At 35.7% G+C, this 21085-nt stretch overlaps 2 protein-coding genes across 3 annotated transcripts; one reads left to right on the forward strand and one right to left on the reverse strand.

Annotated features, from left to right (window-relative positions):
• The first annotated feature begins 4226 nt into the window (after nucleotides 1-4226).
• Nucleotides 4227-5267, forward strand: LOC106293304. The gene has a single exon (XM_013728966.1). It carries the CDS (start codon nucleotides 4683-4685, stop codon nucleotides 5151-5153), a length of 471 nt encoding a protein of 156 aa, XP_013584420.1. The 5' UTR covers nucleotides 4227-4682; the 3' UTR covers nucleotides 5154-5267.
• A 12611-nt stretch (nucleotides 5268-17878) lies between these two features.
• On the reverse strand, nucleotides 17879-20249 carry LOC106343146 (probable 2-oxoglutarate-dependent dioxygenase At3g49630). Of its 2 annotated transcripts, none has more exons than XR_001269928.1 (11): nucleotides 19985-20249; nucleotides 19693-19888; nucleotides 19508-19606; nucleotides 19379-19430; nucleotides 19152-19273; nucleotides 18964-19061; nucleotides 18840-18898; nucleotides 18610-18709; nucleotides 18478-18523; nucleotides 18244-18323; nucleotides 17879-18168 (listed from the first exon to the last, which is right to left on the reverse strand). XR_001269928.1 is itself a non-coding variant. In XM_013782283.1 (11 exons), exons 1-11 carry the CDS (start codon nucleotides 20096-20098, stop codon nucleotides 18081-18083), a joined length of 1011 nt encoding a protein of 336 aa, XP_013637737.1. In that variant the 5' UTR covers nucleotides 20099-20249; the 3' UTR covers nucleotides 17879-18080. The 2 variants fall into 2 exon arrangements, 1 of the variants encoding a protein (XP_013637737.1); XM_013782283.1 differs by having other exon boundaries at nucleotides 18610-18666.
• Between the last annotated feature and the right edge of the window lie 836 nt (nucleotides 20250-21085).

Below are 21085 nucleotides of genomic sequence, written 5' to 3' on the forward strand. Positions count from 1 at the left end.
TCTCCCCATCCACACACTCTATCTCTTTAATTGAGTTTATAATTTCTCTTGCTGTTGCTCCTCGCTGAAAAGCTTTGTTATTCTTATCTCCCACATCCAGCCAGTGCATCTTAGATTTTTGTTTTAAAACCTTCTCCTCAAGTCATGAAACAAAGTCCCATCTCTTATATGGTTCACTTTCAGTTTCCATGTTCTGTTGTGTTGGGTTTCTCATCGTTTCATCTTGTTTGATACAGAGGTCTTCATAAGAAGCCTTGGACTTTACTGAAATATTCCCCATCATTTTCTTTCCTAGCTCCCAGATAACTGGCTTTAAACTCTTTAGCTTCTTTGAGTAACGAAACAGAGAAGATGTTGACAAAAAGATTGGCTCAGTATTATCCCAGTACTGACCCACAGATGGTAGGAACTCCTCCAACTCTGTAATGGCGTTGACAAACTTGAATGGCCTTTCCGGCCGCGTAATCTCAGACTTAAGTTGGATACGGCATCGGAGATGATCCGAGCATCCACCACTTTCAAAGACCGCATACGATTGAGGATAAGCAGCTAGCCAGTGATCATTAAACATAACTCGATCGATTTTCTTCGAAATAATACCATCAGATCGTTTATTATTCCATGTATAATGTGGTCCATGAGATCCTAAGACCATCAGCGAGCCAGTGATCATTAAACATAACTCAATCGATTTTGTTCGAAATAATACCATCAGAGCGTTTATTATTCCATGTATAATGTGGTCCATGAGATCCTAAGACCATCAGCGAGCAGTACTGAACAACTTCCCCAAAATCTCGCATTCCTTGCATCACCATTGGTGTGACCCCATGTAGCGAGTGATCCTCTATGTCTAGAGTCTCGTTAAAATCTCCCGCAATCAACCAAGGCTTATTGTGAATGATCGGTGAATCCTAATGGAGCTTTCGATCCTTCCATAACTCCTTCCTCTCTTCCATAGTGTTGAAAGCATAGATGATTGAGTAAAAGAACTCCTCTACACCCTCCATACAAATTGAAACTGTGAGTTATTGTCCACTCTTGAAAAATGGTGTTACTCTAACGTCTGGCCTCCAAATCAACCAGATTCTCCCAAGTGTGTTAAACTCATAATTTGAGATCATACTCCAACCTCTGAAAACTGTGGAAAGTATTCTCTCACTCCTTTCCTCCTTGACTCTTGTTTCCAACAACCCTCCAAACATTAAATTATTTTCCCTTACCCACTTCTGTACAACCGGGTGCTTCTTATTTTTGTTAAAACCACGGATATTCCAGAAGAAACCTGACATAATTAATTTTTTTTCCAGTACACTTTTTCCCCACAGCACTTGCTAAGTTGCTAGTACTTTAAGTCGTAGTTTCTGCACCATTCTTGGCATGGACTTTGGTGTTTCTAGTAGATATCCTCTGAGTGTTAACTTCATCTACTATCACTTGTTTCTGTTGTGCAGTACGCTTACTTTTATCTGATGCTTCATCTGATACTGCCAGCGTTTGATCATCCACAATCTCACCTTCCTCATTCTCCACCTCTACCTCATACTGGTGCTTCTCACTCTTCTCCTCCACTTCCTGCGATACATTCTCACTCTCGTCCTGTTCTTCCCCCAAGATGGCAAACCGAGAGGGAGAACTAATGATTTGGGAATCACCATTTGTTTTTTCCTTCGATCTCGCCTGTTTTGTTGGTGAGACATCAGACCACTCTTTCTCCACTTCAACACTTTCCTCACTTTGCTGATAGATACCATCATTTAGTGGTTGATCTTGATCCTCCCCACTCACCTCTGTTTCCTTCCTCACATCACTCCCAGTGCTTCTTTCCCCATTTGCTTCTGGTATCACAGCCAAATCGGTTGTTCCATTTATTGGTATTATAGAATTCAGAGCCTCTTGTTGGTTTGACGATGATTCTGAATCTACATCAACCGCCTCAAGAGGACCCTTCTCCACTTCTTTTTCTCCTTCTTTCTCCCCCTGCTTCCTCTGAAGTATACGAATGTTCTTTACCTTTCCTCCACAGGTTGTACCTGTATGGTCCCAACGAGAGCATAGAGTGCATCTTGATTGCAACCAGGGATACTCAAACTGGACATCAGCCGCTACACCCAGTTTTGATTTAAAATGGCGAGTTGTTGGTAGTTCTTTTGTCATGTCTGCTTTAACAAAGATCTTTGCCTCCTCGAAACTCTTACAAAGAATTGTATCTGATGTATCCTCTTAGGTTTCCCCATAGCACTGGCGATGAACCCCAGTCCTTTCCAGGAAAACATTCTCCTAGGTACGTTCTTTAGAGTAACCCACATAGGTATCATTGTGATCTCTGCTTCCTCCTCCTCTTCCTCCTCAGGAGACCACTTGGATACTATCATCGGAATATTGGCAATATTCCACATTCCTCGACGCAGAGTACGTGCTCGCTTATTTGCATCTTTGATCCTGAATTTGAATGTCGTCTTATCCACTTCAAACACCTCGATCCGTATAGCCTGGTTTCCCGAAGGCCAAATTTTATTCACAATAGCATGAATTTTCGCAACATGTGGAGCAGTGTCCATGAAATTTTCCTCAACGAGATCATCCCATAAAGGCACCGTGTTCTGGATTACACCATCCGGAACTTCCAAAAATTATTTTCCCTCCTCCTCCCCGTACGTCAACACATGTTCAGCCAAAGTGGAGCTCGATTGAGCCACCGCTACCCAAGGGCCCTTCTTCCGTTCACCGTGCCCACCAGAGGCGGAAAATCGGTTAAGTCCGACCGTCAGTTGCATGAGAAAAAATCCAAAAATCCTAGTCTCACTTTTGGTCGCCAAAAATCGCCTTTGCCACGTCAGCCAAGCTTCTTTTCCCCCCCCCCCCCCAGCTTTTCTTATTGTTTTTCTTCTTCTTTATTCAAATCCCTTAAGCATCTTGTTGCATAGATGAATAAGAAAGAAGAATCTGTATTTTGCACTTCCCGTGAATCCAACACTGTCTCCTCTTATATCTCTGATTCTGTCATAGTCAACAATTTAACCGCTAATTCTTTTTCCTACGGACTCACTGAGTCACCACCGAGTTAAAACCTTGAGTCAAAGCTCCTTGTTCACTAATTCATTTGTGGCGCTCAAAGGTTGAATCTATCACCTTTTAGGCGAGCCAAATGATGTCTTATTTTCTCACTTCTTTAGTTCATTATGTTCCATTGAGACAACCATCGGCTCTATCTCGATGGCGAGTGTTCAAACCCTAAATCATGGCTCCAGTTCGGTTGAAACAGTGGCTGCAGATACGAACACAAATTTACAGTGAAATCCACGATGCATCTAACCAAGACGCACTCAGCAAACCACGACGCACTCATCTAAACGGTGGCTGCTACGAAAAAAAATTTATAGGGAAATAGTTTTTGGTGGTGGTGACAAAATTTGAATGAAGAGATAAGGAGAAGAAGGGAAGATATGTGTGAGCAATACTAAAAAGAAATTTTTAGTTCGTTCATTTAGTGTCTTTTTAATAAGGAGAACAACACGAAAAGATAGAGTTCCGTCAATAAAAAATAGGTAAGTATAAAGTGCCTCAAATATTGAAAATGGGTCTCATCGAAAACAAAAAGTATAAAAGGAGTTTTTCTTCTTTCACCCAGTGCGTTCACCACTAAAATGATAACTACTAAAAATTTGTCAAAATTTATATTCCGTCTATGCAAAAAAAATTAAAAATAGTATTAATTGCTGAAAACCGAAAAAAAAATTGACGTTGTTAACGCCGTCAACAAAACTTTAAACCTATATTATATAAATTAAATTATATTTTAAATGTGAAATGAATCAACTAAGTATGTATCCAAGTTTACTTAGCAGCACCAAGTGGGAACGCAGCAAGTGGGAACTTTCTCTCTTTAGGAGCAGTTCCACGAGAATAGATCATATTTTCTGATTTTTTTTTCTTTCATTAATCCAATTTAACTTAGTAAATTTTTATTGGCTATTATTTTAGTGGTGAATGCACAGGTTAGGAAACAATTTATTTTAGACAAATATGAAAAAATGATATATGTAATGTATCAAATACATTTTTTTTTGTCTTTGGATGTATACAATATGTTGTTATGGTCGAAATCTCTAACCAAAAGAATATTATTGCTTTTTTAAGTGTACGTCAAAATAAAATAACTATAGTTGTATAAACCAGAAGAATTAAAATTAATTGTAATATATTTATTAAGTGCGTAAATGAATACCGCCGGGAGCTTCTAGGACAGGTGGTCTGCGTACCACGTCAATCTCCCAGGCATCTCGGGTTCGATCCGTGCCTCCTGCGGTGAGGCTGATGGGCCAACTGGGCCGGCCCGTTGTGGCCCAGTAAAAAAAAAACGAAAAAAAAACTACCAATGTTTCGGACTTTCTGCGCGCGCCCACCAGAATTGGAATTTTCTAGTCAATTCAACAGACCTGTTAAACCCCATCTCAGCCGTCACACGATCTTCTCCCACTCATCTCAACCGTCGATTCTCCTTTACCCCGACCCACGCGACCTGTCAACAAAAATCTACAAAAGGCCCATCTTCAAAATTTCCCGGAAAATCCCTAGAAACCTCCAACGAACCATCGTTGAACCTCAGACCAAATCATTTTCTCCAATTTAATTTATATAAACACTTAATATTTCATCTACCAACCCAAGTAGATGAAAAAATGGCGAGCTTGAGCACGAGTTTGCTCGGGATAAGACGAATGTCCAAGCCACAAGAGAAGACGAAAAACACAATGTTGTGTAAGAAGCACCCAAAGCACAGGCAATCACCTGGTGTATGCTCTCTCTGTCTCAACGAGAGGCTCTCTATGTTCATCAAAGCAACTTCATCTTCTACTAATTCTTATTTACGTTTACGAAAAGCCCGTCACATCATATACTCTTCCTCAACTACTTCTCTCTCCTCCTCATCATCTGTCTCTTCTTGCCCTTCTCCTCTTGTGGATCGCCGATGCTACTTGTTAATGGCCGGAGGCAGCGGCCGAGAAAAAGGGAGTTTATGTATGACGAAAAGCCGATTAGTAGCATATAAAGTGGATGATGAGAAAAGAAAGAAGGAGACGAGAGGTGGTTTCTTTTTTCGGTTTGGTGGATTCAAGAAGAGAGAACAAGAGAGTATTGTAGATAATTAGATCTGATGGTTATTGATTTTTTATTTTTAAAAAAGAATTTATCATGTGTTCCTGATTGTTTCATTCATTATAATTAATGGTAACGTAATGAAGACTAGAGCTTAGTTTTGCGTCTTGGGCGACATCCGATAAAATTTAGCGTTTTGAGATTTTTGTATTAAGGCCTGACTGGTTTTCCCGTTACTACTCGCAAATGCAGTTTTTATGGTTGGTAGCGGTTGACAGCGTTTCGAAATAATCATACGAACCGCTACAAAGCGCTCCGAACATCTTAAAATCAAAAGCTGGTTCCAGCAATCGTTTACGTTTGCGGATGGTTGCGGGTGGAAAAATAAATATAAAATTATTTTCAAAAATATTTTAAAATTTTAAAGTTCGAATTTAAAAATGGGAATATTATAAATAAAAATATATACATATTTTATATATTAATTAAAATTCAGAAACAATATCATAATTTTCTTTATAAAAAAATTAAACTAATTATTTATTATAATTTTAAACATTTATATACACATATATATAAAGCTATACACATATATAAAACAAAATAAAAATTTAAAAAAAAATTTAATATAAATCTTCAAAACAAATTTTATTAAAATTATGACTTTCAACTCATTTAATTTTTTTTATAAATAAACATAATATTTTTATTAATCATATTATATTGATAATTATTATATTTTATTATAATAGTATGTTTATTATATTTTTTAATGTTATAATATGCTAATATGGGTAATTTTATTATTAAACCGCTGCAATATCTTATAATCAACCAGTGACAAATATCCCGCAAACGCAACAATTTTCAAATGTTGTATCAGTCATACAAAACGCTTAATAACACTTGAAACTGCAACCACCCGCATCCGTAAACTCCCGGACCCGCAACTGATGCGTTTAAACCAGTCAGACCAGTATGTGCAAGTATGAGTGTTACAAACATTGGGGAAATGAAAATGGAACAATATTAGACACGACATGAATTTAATCTCTTAGTAAAAACGGTTTTTTTTTTGTTTTTTTTTACATCGTTAGTAAAAAAATGTTTTTATTTGCCAAATAAAAAAAAAATTGAAATTAGATTGACAGAAAGAAGATAGAGAGAGAGAAAAATAGACGAGGGAAGGAATAGTTTTAGGTAGTTAGTAAATTTATGTTTTTTTTGTTATTAGACCTAATTTCTCTAATAAAAATTGATTGAGTTATTGGGAAAAGAGAACATACAGAACATATGCATGTTATTTTTTCTTTGAACACATGAAAATACATTTCGATATTGGATTGTACGGAACTTACTATACACCTGGTATATTATTAAATTAAAATTCAACTTTTATATCTGAGTGAGTTACCTTATAAGACACATTTGTTTTTGTTTTGCATTTAGAAACACATTACACTTGGAGAGCACTTTTTGTGTTATCTAGAGTATTTGTGAACTCTTTTATCCCTGGTGAGCTAAGAATTTTGGTTTAAGTGACTAAATGAATGTAACTTAGTTTATGGTTTGACCGATGAGTTATAATTTTTTGTATTTTTCTTAATATATTTTTATTATTTTTATAAGTTCACCTCTCATTCCTTTATTTAATTATTTTTCAAATATTAAAGTATATAAACAAATAAATTTGACATAACAAATTCTAGCTTTTTATCTTCTACATTTTAACATCTATTAACATATATTTTAACAATTTGAATATGTAACACATATCAACGTCAGATTTTTGGATTAAGCATTTGTGGACAAATGAAATATGGACATTTATATTGTGGATTAAAAAAAAGAATGGATTCATAAGTTGTGAACACGTAAATTACAAATGAGTTGTAGAAACAAGAATTATGGACAAGGAAACTAAAATCCGTTTAATTATCTTTTTACATGTTCTATGTACATAAATATAGTAGAAAAGTTAAGTAAATCTGAAAGTCATCGAGCACAATCAATAGAAGATTTATGGACAGAAAAAATGTGGACGCAAGAAACGTGTACACGAAAAAATTATATGAAAAATGTGGACAAAAAAAAATAATAGACATGTGAGTCTTAGCCACAAGTTTAGTAGACATTTAGACATGTAAGTCTTCTATTGTGCATTAACTGAGTGTATGTGATGCACATAAGCAACCTATGGTCAGAGAACGAATGGACATACAACTTTTGGACATAGGATGGGTGTATGTGATGAAATAAACATTAAAAGAAGTTAAGAAACCTTCACGTTGGACATACAACCTATGGTCAGAGAACGAATGGACATACAACTTGTGGATAGAGGACATACAACTTATGGTCAAAGAACGAATGGACATACAACTTGTGGATAGAGGACATACAACTTATGGTCAAAGAACGAATGGACATACAACTTGTGGATAGAGGACATACAACTTATGGCCAGAAAACGAATGGACATACAACTTATGGTAAAGGCGGTGGTGGTAGACATCCACAACTATATTCACCTTCACGTTTTCCACCTCCGCTTTCTCCATATCCACCATCACCTCCACCACGACCTCCACCACCACCGCCTTTACCATAGACATCGCCGCCTCCGCCGCGACATCCACTGTAACCTCCACCACGACCTCCACCGTTTCCACGAGACTGAGTCTCTTTCATAGTGATGTTGAGACATCGATGGTGGTGACATGATGGTGATGTTTCGACAGCGAAGGCGATGTTGCGAAGAGGACGATGAATGAATATTGAATCAGAGCAAAAAGAAAATAAGAACAAAAAAAAAATAAAGTAGAAAGAAAGCGATGAATGAATATCGTTTGTAGATAAAGATAGTAAAATAAAAGAAATATTCAAATTTTTTTGGCCATTCATTTATAGATAAGAATTATAATGATTAAAAAAACATGCCAAAACACAACTGTTTTATTCAAACGATTCTTCTCTATTTAGTTAGGCAAGCTCAGGGTCAATTATGGCATTACATCTAGAAAATGTGTGTCAAAAGTAGAAAGTGTCTTATTGTGTAATTGGAAACTAAGAATGTATCTTTCGGAGTAATTTTCTCTTTATATTTTGCAGTATAAGTAAAAAAATGCATGTGATTTTAAGAGTTATGTTTAGATTATAACTGTAAAGCCACTCTCCCCCAGCGTCCGACCGGAGTTGCTGAACAGATGTTATGGACACGTGTCAATTCATTTTGGACAACCCGACATGTCTTATTACTGGTCCCAAAAGTCGACGGATGCAATCCTTCTGTGAAATACCAACCCACCCATATCCACATACTTCTACTTATAATCATGCGTACATGGAAAATGAAAGCGGAAGGGATGAGCAATTGAGATTACTCAGTGAAGTGACTGTAGACCAGTCTTCCCGCATGTCACTCTACACTACTCGATGCGGAAAAGAGGGCTGGCTAGCTACTACAATCAAACAATGCCACTTATAATTTCCTAATATTCATTATTGCTACATTTCTATCAACCTGGCGATCATTCATTGCAAGAACTCAGTCATTTCTACTCATAAACTCAACCGACCTGACTGACTCGACAACTCAACTCCAAGTAACATATACGTATGGACCTACGGCTCACTTCACAGACATCCCACCTCGTGTCGGCCCATCCTGGGAGATCTTACGTGAACCACTGTCTCCCAGCTCCTAGATATCTATCTAAGTTGCAGCTCGTTGGCCCCTTCCGGCACTGTCTGCCACCCCAGTTATAATAGCCATAATTGTTTCCGACTCGATCTTAGGCGCCATCACATTTTCTATCCCGCATTTTGCGGTCACCGAATTTACACAGTCTTTCTCATTACTTCCCTTGGGTACACTACAGGAAATATGGGTAGTAATAGCGGACGAAAAACTCTATAAGTTTGGTATAATAGCGCTTCTTTAGCCGCTCTGAGAGTGTCCGTTATAATAGATTTGACACTTTTAATAGCGGTTTTTTCTTATGCTATAGTTAACTATACAACGATAGCATTAGTTTATATGAAATTGTTAATATTTATAATAACGTGATACCAAATTAAAAAAATACTACACCTTAAATAATTAACCAAAACATAATTCATAATTAAATAATTCAAAATTAAATCAAAAATTAATTCATAATTAAAAATTAAATTTTATTTATTTATTAAGATCAATGTACACAAATAATGGTTTACAATTAATATTTGTTTATTTATAAACATTGGTTTACACACAAACCTTATTTATTATACTAAAACTATCTAAACTAAACCAAATAAACCAACCAAAAGTGAACCTAATCTACGCCGCTTCCTTCTTTCCATCGTCTTGTTATGTCGCACCTCCTCCTCCATCTTTCTTTTCTTCTTCTTCTTGCCTGCTCCATCTCCACCATCACAGCTTCTTCATATCCGGCTTCTTCCTGTAACAAGAACAAACAAATCAAAAATCAAATACAAAACAGAGAGAGAGAGAACAATGGTTATTGAATATGAACTGAATCAGACATACCTATCAATGTTGTGCACTACGGGAACAAGAACAACCACCAGCCCCATTATCAATTCCACTTCCTCTTCCCTGTCCATGAAGTCAAATCCCCGTTTAATTAAGTTACAATCTTGTCAAACAAGACTAATCATTCAAAAATCTCAAAGCAAAAAAAAAGGAACATAAAACAAATCTGAGATACAGTTGTTGTTAACTAAGACCATCAATATGCATCTGGAAAAGAAGAAGCTTTGATAAGAGGATAGATAAAAAGAGTGGTTGAGACAGAGTTCGATGACGGAGTAGAGAACGAGGAGGTGGAGATGAAGATGATGGCGGAAGCGGCTGAGGTTATGGTGATTGTGGTTGAGACAGCTTCACTGACGGAGGCAGAGAACGAGGAGATAGAGATGGGGGCGTTGGAGGTTATGGTGATGGTGGTTGTGACTATGATAGACATGGATCTGTAGTGTTGAGTGGAAAAGAATATTGAGAGACAGAGGCGATGGAGGAGGTTTGGGGTAGTTACGATGACTTCAAAAAATTGGAGATACGAGAGGGATGAAGATGAGATTTGTGAGTCTGTAACTCTTCCAAAATTGGATGAAGAATCTGAGAAAAAGAGACGAGAGAGAGAGGAAGAAGCAGAATGAATCTTGACCCTTTAAAAAATTCAACAAATGGTCGTGATTACATAAAGCATGACCCTCGCCCTTTAAAAAAAAAAGGTATTTCCACGTGTCTTCCTTCGATGAGGACTTGTTCATTGCGTTTGTTACAACTGATTTTCCTAAAACTAGTGTAAACAAAGACGTACAAGTACATATTAGTTTACCATCTTGAACATATTCATTGTTAGTATACTGCTCCACATAATGCCTTTTCCTAGACATTGAAAAAGTATGACAGTAACTTAATCAAAAGAGAACCATGTACTTAAATAACAAGAATATCAAAGTTTCAAACCTACTCTTGCAGAACCTTATTGTAACCCAGAAACTTATTTCTCTCATCCCTTTCCCTGAATTCAATCCTACTCCCAGCTTTCAAACCACCAGCATAATCACTTCGTTCATCATATCAGCGGTTCTCCCTGTAATCTACATCTCTGTAATAATAGAAGATATTAAGGCACAGTTTAAAGCATGGAGAAACCATCAAATTTCTGAGTAAAGGAGAAGGCATACCTTTGCTTCTCAAAGACTTCAAATTATATAGAGCATAGAGGTGAAAAAAGCACATGGAAAAGCCAACTTTAGCCAAAAATAGGGCAAAAAGATAAACTTTAGCCAAGAACATAGCAAAGACAGAGACTTTGGTGTTTCTAAGACTTGGAAAAGTATTAAATTATCAAATTGAGATATGGAAGATGAGAGAAAAAAACCATGATCATTGTCTTCCGGCCAGACTTAGAAACTAGCAAGCTGTTCTTGGAGAATTATGTGTCATCTGAAACTTACAAACATGAGATGTTCTCGATGAATTACGGATCCTTCTTTCCTCTTGTTTTTGTGTGGACCCGTTACAAGTTCATGACCACTCCCAACACTGCTTCTCAAAAAACTACTTTTCCCAACTCCAAGTCTTCACCAAATCGGACAAAACTCGTCAAAACTCGATTGCCCCCGAGAGGATGAATTGGTGAAGTCGAAACGCTCCAGGAACTGCTGCTTCTCTGTAACCAACGGAGGTGACGGCAGATCTGAAGGTGAGGCGAGGAAGTGAGGAGTGACGGCGGCGAGCGAGAGGAGGATTCGACGGTATAAAGTTCGGTGAGACATGTGTGACTAGAAACAGATAGTCAAGGCAAATCGAAACCCAAACCTAAAAATCCCAAATCAAGACAAACTTAAAAAGATAAAGTGAACGACGAAGATTGGAGGTTTGTCCGGTGGAAGCCATGAAAAAACTGACCGGCAAACACGACGGAGGAGAGATGGAGATGAAGAGACAATGATTTCGCGAGAGAGATTGGAGAAAGAGACTTCAGTTTATGATTCTGAGAAACAATACAAAGCCTTTTTTTTTAAACGAAAAACAATACACCCCATTTCGGTGAATCTGAAAACTGTTCTGGTGGCAAAATATTTATTTTTTCTGAGTGTTGGAGCCTCACTTAGAAAATTAATGCGCCTAACTTTTTTTGTTTTCCCGCGATAACAAATATAGCGTTTTAAACAGATAAACGCTATTAAAAAAAAAAATAAGTGTTGGTATACAATAGCAGAATTGTCATAAACGCTATAATCTGATGTTATTAATACTCACATTTCCTGTAGTGGTACCTCATGTTAGGCTTCTGTCCACTTACGCTTAGGCTCCTTCTAATTCACTAGACGCCACCCATTCTCAGTGTCATAATCAATACTCTTAACATTCTCATTCATAACATTTGATACTAATTGTACCTCTCATTTACATCCATTTATCAATCACATATGATACCAATTGTAATATTTGCTATTACCCTACGTGTGTAGTTCTTTCTAGCAACCTAGATTTCACTGAACAATCATCATATAGATCATAGCAACCAATCACACAAGCATTCATTTATAATCATTCATCCACATCACCACAAGGCAGTCCATTAAGTCCTTTAAAACAGTGTGAATGTTCTTATGCAACATGATCCATTCATCTAACACCCTAGCAATCATCATGATCTAGCAACCTAACTTCAAACAGGGTCTAATAAAACCTAAATCCAACGTAGAGGAGTATAGAGATCATGAGAACATATTGGTTTTGAACCACCTCACCTTAGCCTAGATCTGGCCACCAACACACCAAGCGGCCACCACCACACACGCGGCCACCACCACAACCCGCGACTACTAGGCAAGGAGAGAGAAAGTACACGGCGAGGAGAGAGAGAGAGAAGCAGCGCGAAGAGAGAGAGAGACTTGACGGCTAGGGTTTTGGTGTCCGGGAATTCTCTACAGAGCTCCGCTTCAGATTTGTAAAAGAGACAAAAGAGAAGGGGAACAGCTCTATTTATAAGAAACTGCAGGGAACCTTGGGTCTTTTTTTCCCAAATGGACCCTAGAGAAGCTCATTCCCTTATAAAAAATTTTGGGCTAGGTTTCGGGTCGTTACAATTCTCCCCCTGTTAATCGGAATTCTTCCCCGAATTCCAAGACCCAGACTTCAAACTTAACGGCAGAAAATGGATTCACACATTAATCAAGGGACGCATACAAGGCAAGAACAACTTTGCTCGGGATCTTTTAAAACCAACGAATGAATATAATAAATGAAATGGAGTAGGATAACAATAGTTTAGAAAGCTCAAGGCAGTACAATCATAGAATGCCTACAGAAATGGAAAAACACCAAAGCCAACAATCAATAAATGAAACAAATAGAAAAGCACGTTTCCTACTCATACGAAATGATCATAAGGCCTCAGCTAGCAACAATGATGTGGCAAGACAAGATCGGCCTCGGATTCCGGACCAACCACGCCGGCACCACCAGCTGCAGGCTCCGGGTGTCATCTTCTGGCTCTGGGTCCTCCTCCGGATCAACATAGGGAGCATTTAGCATTATCGTCCATATTCGCGAACCACTCCTCCGTGGCTATCGCTTGCCCCGCTATCCTCTTTACCAGCGCGAATTACAAAGGGGCCAGGGCACCATCTAGCTTGTCTTGAATGTCCTTGCGGAGCCCCGCCTTAAACAGCCGGCACCACTCTTCCGCAGGCTTTGGTTTGCACCTTTTGGCTGTATCCAGGAACTCTTCCAGGTAATCTACCCCCGTGTGTGGCTTTTGAACCTTCAGAACTAAGACATCACACCTACACGGAATAGATCGTATAGAAATAGATCTCTAAATCTAGGAAAAAATTCTAGTAAAAAGTGAATAATTAATGAGCCATAATTAGTTACATAGGATCAGTCTATATCAACATGGAATAGATCGTATAGAAATTCACAAAAATAACATTAGCTCAGTGCAGCTAATTTGTACAAATGAAAGTCAAATATTAGGATAGAAGGAGTCGCTGACATGGCCTGTTTAGGATAAGTTAATATAATTTGTTTAATCTAATTTATTAATTTCGAGTTCATTACATTGTTTAACATTGTAGGTATCAAAGTGTATTATTGGAAAATATACATGCTTAATTGTGCTTTAGAAATTTCATATTAAGCATTAGGATTTATAACTGTTTTTTAAAAAGTTATGTAGATATTATTAAATATATCACAATTTTGTAGGGATTTATATAGGTTACATTTTTGTGAAAAAATATTAAACACATTTGGTACATCTAATCAAGTGATAACCTTTTAAAATTCATTGCTTTCTTCGATAAATAATATTTTCATTTATGGATTAGACCCATCAAATAAACACATTATTATTTGTCCAAAAATAATATTTTTTGAAGGCTTTTGATTGAATTATTGGAATAACATAAGAGAGATAAATATATAAAATATATATATATATATATATATATATGAATAATAAGTAATAGATGAAGACAAATGTATGGTTTGATGGTTTGTTGGGGGCAAGGAATGTTAGGGCTAGTCTCTCTTTCCTTCGTGCGGAGATGGAAGCGCTACTCTGGGCAATAGTATGCATGAGGAATTTACGTCAATTTCAGGTTACGTTTGCAACGGATTGTTCTCAATTGGTGAAGATGGTTTCAACACCAGAGGAATGACATGCTTTTGCAAATTATTTGGATGATATCAAGATCCTGCAAGAGAGTTTTACCCGATCAAAGATTATCTATGTACCCCGAACGCAAAATACAAAGGCGGATAGACTAGCACGCAGTGTTAGGAAGCAGCCGTCTTTCGTCTTTCACATGGATGCAGATCACCCAGTTTGGTTTACAGAGTCAGTATGAGTCTGTAAAAATCGATAAAAAAAAAAAAAAAAAAAAAAAAAGATGAAGACAAATGTAAAGAAAACATTTGTGTTTCATTACTATTTGATGGATTAGGCCCATCAAATAAACACATTATTCGTCCATTATTATTTGAAGGCATACTATAAGCATACCCGTGTCTTAATCAGTATAAGAATAATTTAATTTTGTATTGTTCTTCACTTCTTCTATTAGTAGATAACCGAAGATACGTTTATAGGAAGTTGGCTTAGTTGTATACTACGACGTCAGTTTAGTTTAAGTACTTCGGTGCATTTTATTAAGTAGCATATAAATCATTGTAACATTTTTGAAAAAGTCCAAAAGTTAATGATAAAAATAGGATACTAAATTAATAGATTAGATTATAAAAACATTTGTTTTTTATTTGTGGTTGAAGGGACTCGAACATGGGTTAGAAAAATAACTAATCCTAAGTGTAACCACTGTGCTTCATTTGACTTGGTTAATATGTTCTCCACGACGTATTTATAGGGAACGAAATTACATTTATTATGAAATTAATTAAGGTAAAACTTAATTGGGAAGGATTCAAACTCATGCTCCATAATTAGTTCAATGTATGCTCAACCATTGTGCCAGACCAGGTTATTGACTGTGTGTTATGATTTGTTGTTTATAGCTAATTTATTATTTGAATGATAAAATCTTTTTTTATCAATAAAGTTTGTTTTGTTGTCGAAGATGAAAAAGTTATAAGATTGGGTTCATGGCCAACATCTTTTATATTATAACTAACATATTAAAAATTTATTAGCTATGAAAAGAAATTATAGAGAATACAGTCCTTAACTAAGGTTTGGTGTACTAACTGAATGTAGTATAATTTAAAAATGATCCACTCTAGGTTCGAAAATGAAAGTTTTACTACCTTACTTTTTTGTTTCATAATAAATTGAAGGGAAATTAGTAATAAAATCCTTCTACTAAAGATGAATCGTAAAATAACTCATGAACTAAATATTCGACAAAAAAAACACTCAACTTTAATTATGTTAACGTTTGTTACCTTTCGTCTAAAATAATGTGATTGAGGGTAAAAGACACTAACAGAATTAAAGTTAATGGTTTATAATGTTGAAAACTTAATTAAAGGGTTATCTTTCGATTCAAAAATAGTTGAGGGATTTTATCACTAAAAATCAAAACCTTTATTATCACTTATGCAATATTTAAAACTCTTATCATCAATTTATACGGCTTTAAACCAATTTCTAAACCCTTACATACTACTTTATCAATCTTATAACTGATTTATAAAGGTTATAAATATTTTAATTCTTTTACAAATGATAAATAAAGCTTAACACTGATTTTATAAGCTTTTATAGTTCATGCTACTTGTTAGGGTAAAATAATACATAGTTATTTGTGATACTACATAAACAGGAAGTAAAACAATAAACATGAAAAATAGATCAAAGATATTGTTTTATAGATCAATATGGCAGAATTACAACGCATTGGTTCGAAAATAAAGGAAAAGAAGAAAAATAAATTTTACCGAGGCAGAAGAACACTAGTAAAAACGTTTTGACATAGCCACGGTGTTGTCATAGAAAAAATCCTGGCTAAATCGAAATAATCAAGTTTTAGCCGAGATTTAGAAATAGCGGCGATAAAAGGAAAAGTGTGGCTAAAACCATAGTTTTTTACGGATGGATCTTGGAAAGAAAATGATAGATTTTCAGGATAAGGATGGTGCAGCACTCTGGAAAGTTTTGATAGTTTAATGGGAGCAAGGAACACTATAGTGAGTCAATCACCACTTCATTCGGAGATAGAGGGGCTCATTTGGGCAATGGAATGTATGAGGAACTTAAGACAGTTTACTGTCACTTTTGCGACGGATTGTTCTCAGTTGGTGAAGATGGTTTCTGAACCCGAGGAATGACCCGCATTTGTAAGTTATCTGGAAGATATAAAGATCCTGAAAGGAAGTTTCCACACCTCAGAGCTCATTCATATACCAAGGACGCATAATTCAATGGCGGATAGTATAGCACGTAGTGCAAGAAGGCAACCCTCGTTTGTAGTCCATATGGATGCAGAACTATTAGTTTGGTTTACAGAGTCTATACGAGTCTGGTTTGTTGCTGATAAAAAAAAAAAAAACCATAGTTTTTTAGCCACAAACCTATAGCCACATATTTTTCCAACCAAAAATCGTGGCTATTTTCTTTAGAGCCACAATTTCTACCTCTGTAGCCATGATTTTTCTGTGGTTATGCTGTCTTTTTGTCAAAACTTTTTAGTATTAGAAGGAAAGTATGACTCGAGGACCGAAACACAAGAAGAACAGAAGACTGGTTTCCTACTTTAAACAGGGAGAATGATTTCATCAATTAATTATCCTCAACACTACTCAAAATTTAATATTTCTAAGTTATTTTAAGTTTTTGTGTCGAACATAATTAATTAAAGATTTATAAATTAGTGTTATAAAGTAATATATAATGATTTATAAACTAGTTTTAAAGGTTTATAAATTGATTATAAGAGTTTTAATTAAACAATGCATGAATGATAATAAAAGTTTTTAAAATTTTAATTATTTTTAGTGACAAAACCCCTTAATTATTTTTGAATAGGAAGAAAACCATTCAAATAAGTTTTTAACATTGTAAACACTCAGATTTATTTCTTTAACGTGTATCACCCTCTGTCTAAAATATCGAGACAGAAGGTAACGAATGTTAACGCAATTAAAATTGAGGATTTCCTTCTTCGAACTTTTAGCTGAGAAGTTGTTTTATGATTCATTTTTAGCTGAGGGGTTCTATTACGAAAAACCCAAAATTAAATAAATCAACGTGATATAATTAGCTTAAAAATGTATGTAAGTGTTGCGGATATAATTAATTTGTTGGACTTAGCACAGTGGTTGAAAGTCGCATGAATGATTCTAACCCGGGTTTTTGTCAAAAAGAAAACAGGTTAGAATCAACCTATCCACTCTCATAAAATGTAATTTTTTAAAAAATATTTATTATTTTAAATATAATATCTAAAAATGTTTATGGTACACTGACTTAGCACCAGTAGTTGAGGATTTTATGATTTATAGCTCTAGCCTCTAACCAAGGTTTATGGTACACTGACTTAGCACAGTAGTTGAGGATTTTATGATTTATAAAAATGTTTATGGTACACTGACTTAGCACAGTAGTTGAGGATTTTATGATTTATAAAAATGTTTATGGTACACTGACTTAGCACAGTAGTTGAGGATTTTATGATTTATAGCTCTAGCCTCTAAAAAAGGTTCAAATCCACTTGTCCCCTCTCACGGAAAATTACTATTGATGTAAAAATTAACCGATTTTCTCTATAGATATTCGGTTGAAACAAGTCATGGACTGTAAATTATTATTCCCTTTTTATACCGATGAATAGGTTGAAACAAGACATATAAGCAAATGTAATGTGAGATGGTGTGCCCGTAAAAAAAGATTTACTTATCTTACAACATTTATTACGGTTCGCTTTGAGCTTATATTACATACTACCAATTTACTCTCAGTACTCTCCCTTGTAATGTTGATCGAAAAGAGTATTCATATTTCTTGATTGTAAATGCTTAACTCTGCATGTGTTTCCTTGTAACGTTGGGTGAGATATGTCGAACATTTGATCGCTGGATATCTATACAAGCATCAAAATCATTTATAAACATTTGTTTACCACTCAAACGCCTCAGTAACACAAAGATAGTCTTACTTGGGAACGTTGCTTTCGGACTTGCAAGTTGGGAGACACTCCACCAGACATTCATGATTTGGTTCCACGAAAAACGGAATCTGCATTCAGAAAACATAGGATGCAACGTCGATGTTATACGCTAGACCTGGTTCTGAACATGTCATAAGCATGCATTGAAGCATAAGGCCCTATAGCCATCACGTCCACAAAGATTGTAGTGATCAGACACAGGTGGATTAGTAAGAGCCTTACAGAATATCGTTCCTGACCGTTCCCAAGAACCCGATGTAACGTGGATCTGTACAGTCGAAATGAATGTAAGAAAAGCACCAACTAGAAAATACGACTCACAAATCACAATCAATAGTTGATTAGAAGTATTACTTGAAAAAGCCATTGCTCCAACGTTCCAGCATATCGCCAAGATTCACTATATATGCGCTGTAGACAAAAAAAATAAAGATATCCACCAAACTGACAAATACTGATCGCATGCTCAGACAGGAAAACATGTAATTAGCCAAACAGTCTTAAGCTAATAATATATCATTCATTCATGACATGGTTAATGGATGATGGACCCAATGAAGACTATAAACAGAGTTCTTAGTTACCCTTTAATCGCCGGTACATATTCCCACTTCTGAGGCTTGGCGTTCTTATCTTTGCATATCTGTCATCAAGTTTCGTGTCAAAAGGTATAAGGATAGGAAAAAAAAACTGTGATGCTTTTAGTACCTGGAGGCCCATTACACCATCAGTGGCTAATAGAGTCATCATTCCGTAATCAGTATGTGCTCCACAAGCATATATTCCTTTCGATGGATCAGAAACCCCTAAAGATAACAAAAGGAGCAAAAAGGTTAGTGACATACGAAGCTTAAGAAAACACAATCCGCTATAATGTTCATAATAAAATAAATGACCTTCATAATGCAGTAATCGCATAGTTGCAATAGGCTTTCCAAGCATCTCCCAGGTATCAAAGTAATTTGCATCCAAATCAAGTGCCAACGCCAGTAATCTTCCAATATCCTTAGAAACCCTCCTGATATACAAAACGAAACTTTTGGTGATTGTCAAGAACAGAGATGAAACATAACACAACTAATCCTGTCGAATCAGAAATTCTAAACCACAGACGAGGACTTACAATGCTTCTTGGTGATATTTCTCCATGGTTTCTCGCCACCGAGGCAATACATCTAAGCAAAGAATCAACGAAAGTTTATTCAAATAAAGTGCAATTAACAAAGACAAAACAAAGGAGAAAAACACTAACCAGAATCAGGCCAAGGGTTGGGGCCATAGAATGGTTTATCATAATCAGGATCATCTTTAGGAACTTCAATTCCAATGTAATAACCCTCTTTATGATCTCCTAAAAAAAACTCAAAGAGATTGATCAATCAATCAATCAATAAAAAAAACACCTTTTGATTTTAAACTGATAACACATGCACGAACCATTAACTTGATTCTCAGGATCTAAGATTTCATCAAGCACTGGTGTATAGCCTCTGTGCTTTTCGTTTCTCAGAACTTTCATCTTCTCCTCCAAAGGAAGAGCAAAAAACTTCTTGCTCTGATCGAAAACATCATCCATGAACTCCTCGTTTATACCGTGATTGATCACATAGAAAAATCCACAATCCAAACATGCCTGAAACAACAATTTCCACCATTAATTTGAATATATATATTTTTAAATCTAAATTATCGAATTTTGTGATTAATTCAATAAAAAGGAGAGGGGGACCTGTTTGAGGGAAACAACAGAACGGTGAAGATCATCGTTGGCGAGATCGATGCAATTAAGAGATGAAACTTGCATGGTTGGGTCTTGCAACTCCTCTTTCGTGTGATTCTCCATCTCTATCCGTCCGTTTTTATTCTTCCACCTTTAGTTGGTTTTTATAGATGCAGCCGCCACGACAATATTTTACGCAATTCACGGTCGTAAAGGGCATTCGGTAATAATGATCTCCTACCTGCATTTGCCCTCTTGGGGTCGAATTGTCTCTTAAAATAATAAAATTTTGTCGGTCCATTAATATATTAGGCATTCCCATAATTCATATTAATTTTCGTTTTTTTTATCTACGGTGGTCTTTTGGCGCTATGCACTGGATTCATATTTTTTTATTTTTAAATGAATTTACAATTTATTTTATGCTTCTAGTAAATAAAATATGTTCAAAAATATGAAGATGAATATATGTTAAAAGAAAATGAGATTTTCTGATGTAGTGGTTAGCGATTATAGTGTATTATTTTGTTTTAAAGTTGCTTAGGTTATTATGGAATAGCAAAAGTTATTGTGATTGATTGATTTAATAAAAGTATAATAGAAAGCTGATAGTCGTAACATAGTAAATTCACTTGAAATGTAAATATAAAGTAAAGTTGATGTTATAGGAGAAAAAATGTAAATGTTTGTGTGTTTTTGTGAATGTCTTGTTTGTTTGAAGGAAGATAATAAATTATTTCATCCTCTTAAAGTATTAACAATTTTCGCATATTTTTCAATGTCAAAGATGTGGCAATTTGTTGGGCTTTCATTGTGGTCGTATTGGTAAAATAATTTGTTTTCAAAGAGATCCAGAATCCGGTAACTGAATTCTTAATCATGCTCCAATATTGATAGGACTTGAATTGACTATTTTTCTAGGGTAGCTTATTCAAAAATTCTTTACCTTTTCAAAATTTCCTCCGCACAACATTAATATACCATAAAAATATGTACCGCTGTCATAGTTCACATATACAGATTAACAAAGATGGTTGAGTCATTTGTAGATTTATGGTGGAAAAAGTTACCGTTTTAACCTCTCAAAGTAATGACCCTCTAAATTGTCAT

The sequence above is a fragment of the Brassica oleracea genome, chromosome C5, assembly GCF_000695525.1.
Source record: "Brassica oleracea var. oleracea cultivar TO1000 chromosome C5, BOL, whole genome shotgun sequence".
NCBI lineage: Eukaryota > Viridiplantae > Streptophyta > Magnoliopsida > Brassicales > Brassicaceae > Brassica > Brassica oleracea.

Bases quoted from the DNA above. Each gene is read 5' to 3' on its own strand.
- LOC106293304 (XM_013728966.1), top strand. From the start codon at position 4,683: ATGGCGAGCTTGAGCACGAGTTTGCTCGGGATAAGACGAATGTCCAAG.
- LOC106343146 (XM_013782283.1), bottom strand. From the start codon at position 20,098: ATGGAGAATCACACGAAAGAGGAGTTGCAAGACCCAACCATGCAAGTT. The intron at 19,274-19,378 runs GTAAGTCCTCGT...TTTGTATATCAG, and splicing joins AAATATCACCAAGAAGCATT to GAGGGTTTCTAAGGATATTG. The intron at 18,524-18,609 runs GTAATACTTCTA...TCGACTGTACAG, and splicing joins TGGAGCAATGGCTTTTTCAA to ATCCACGTTACATCGGGTTC.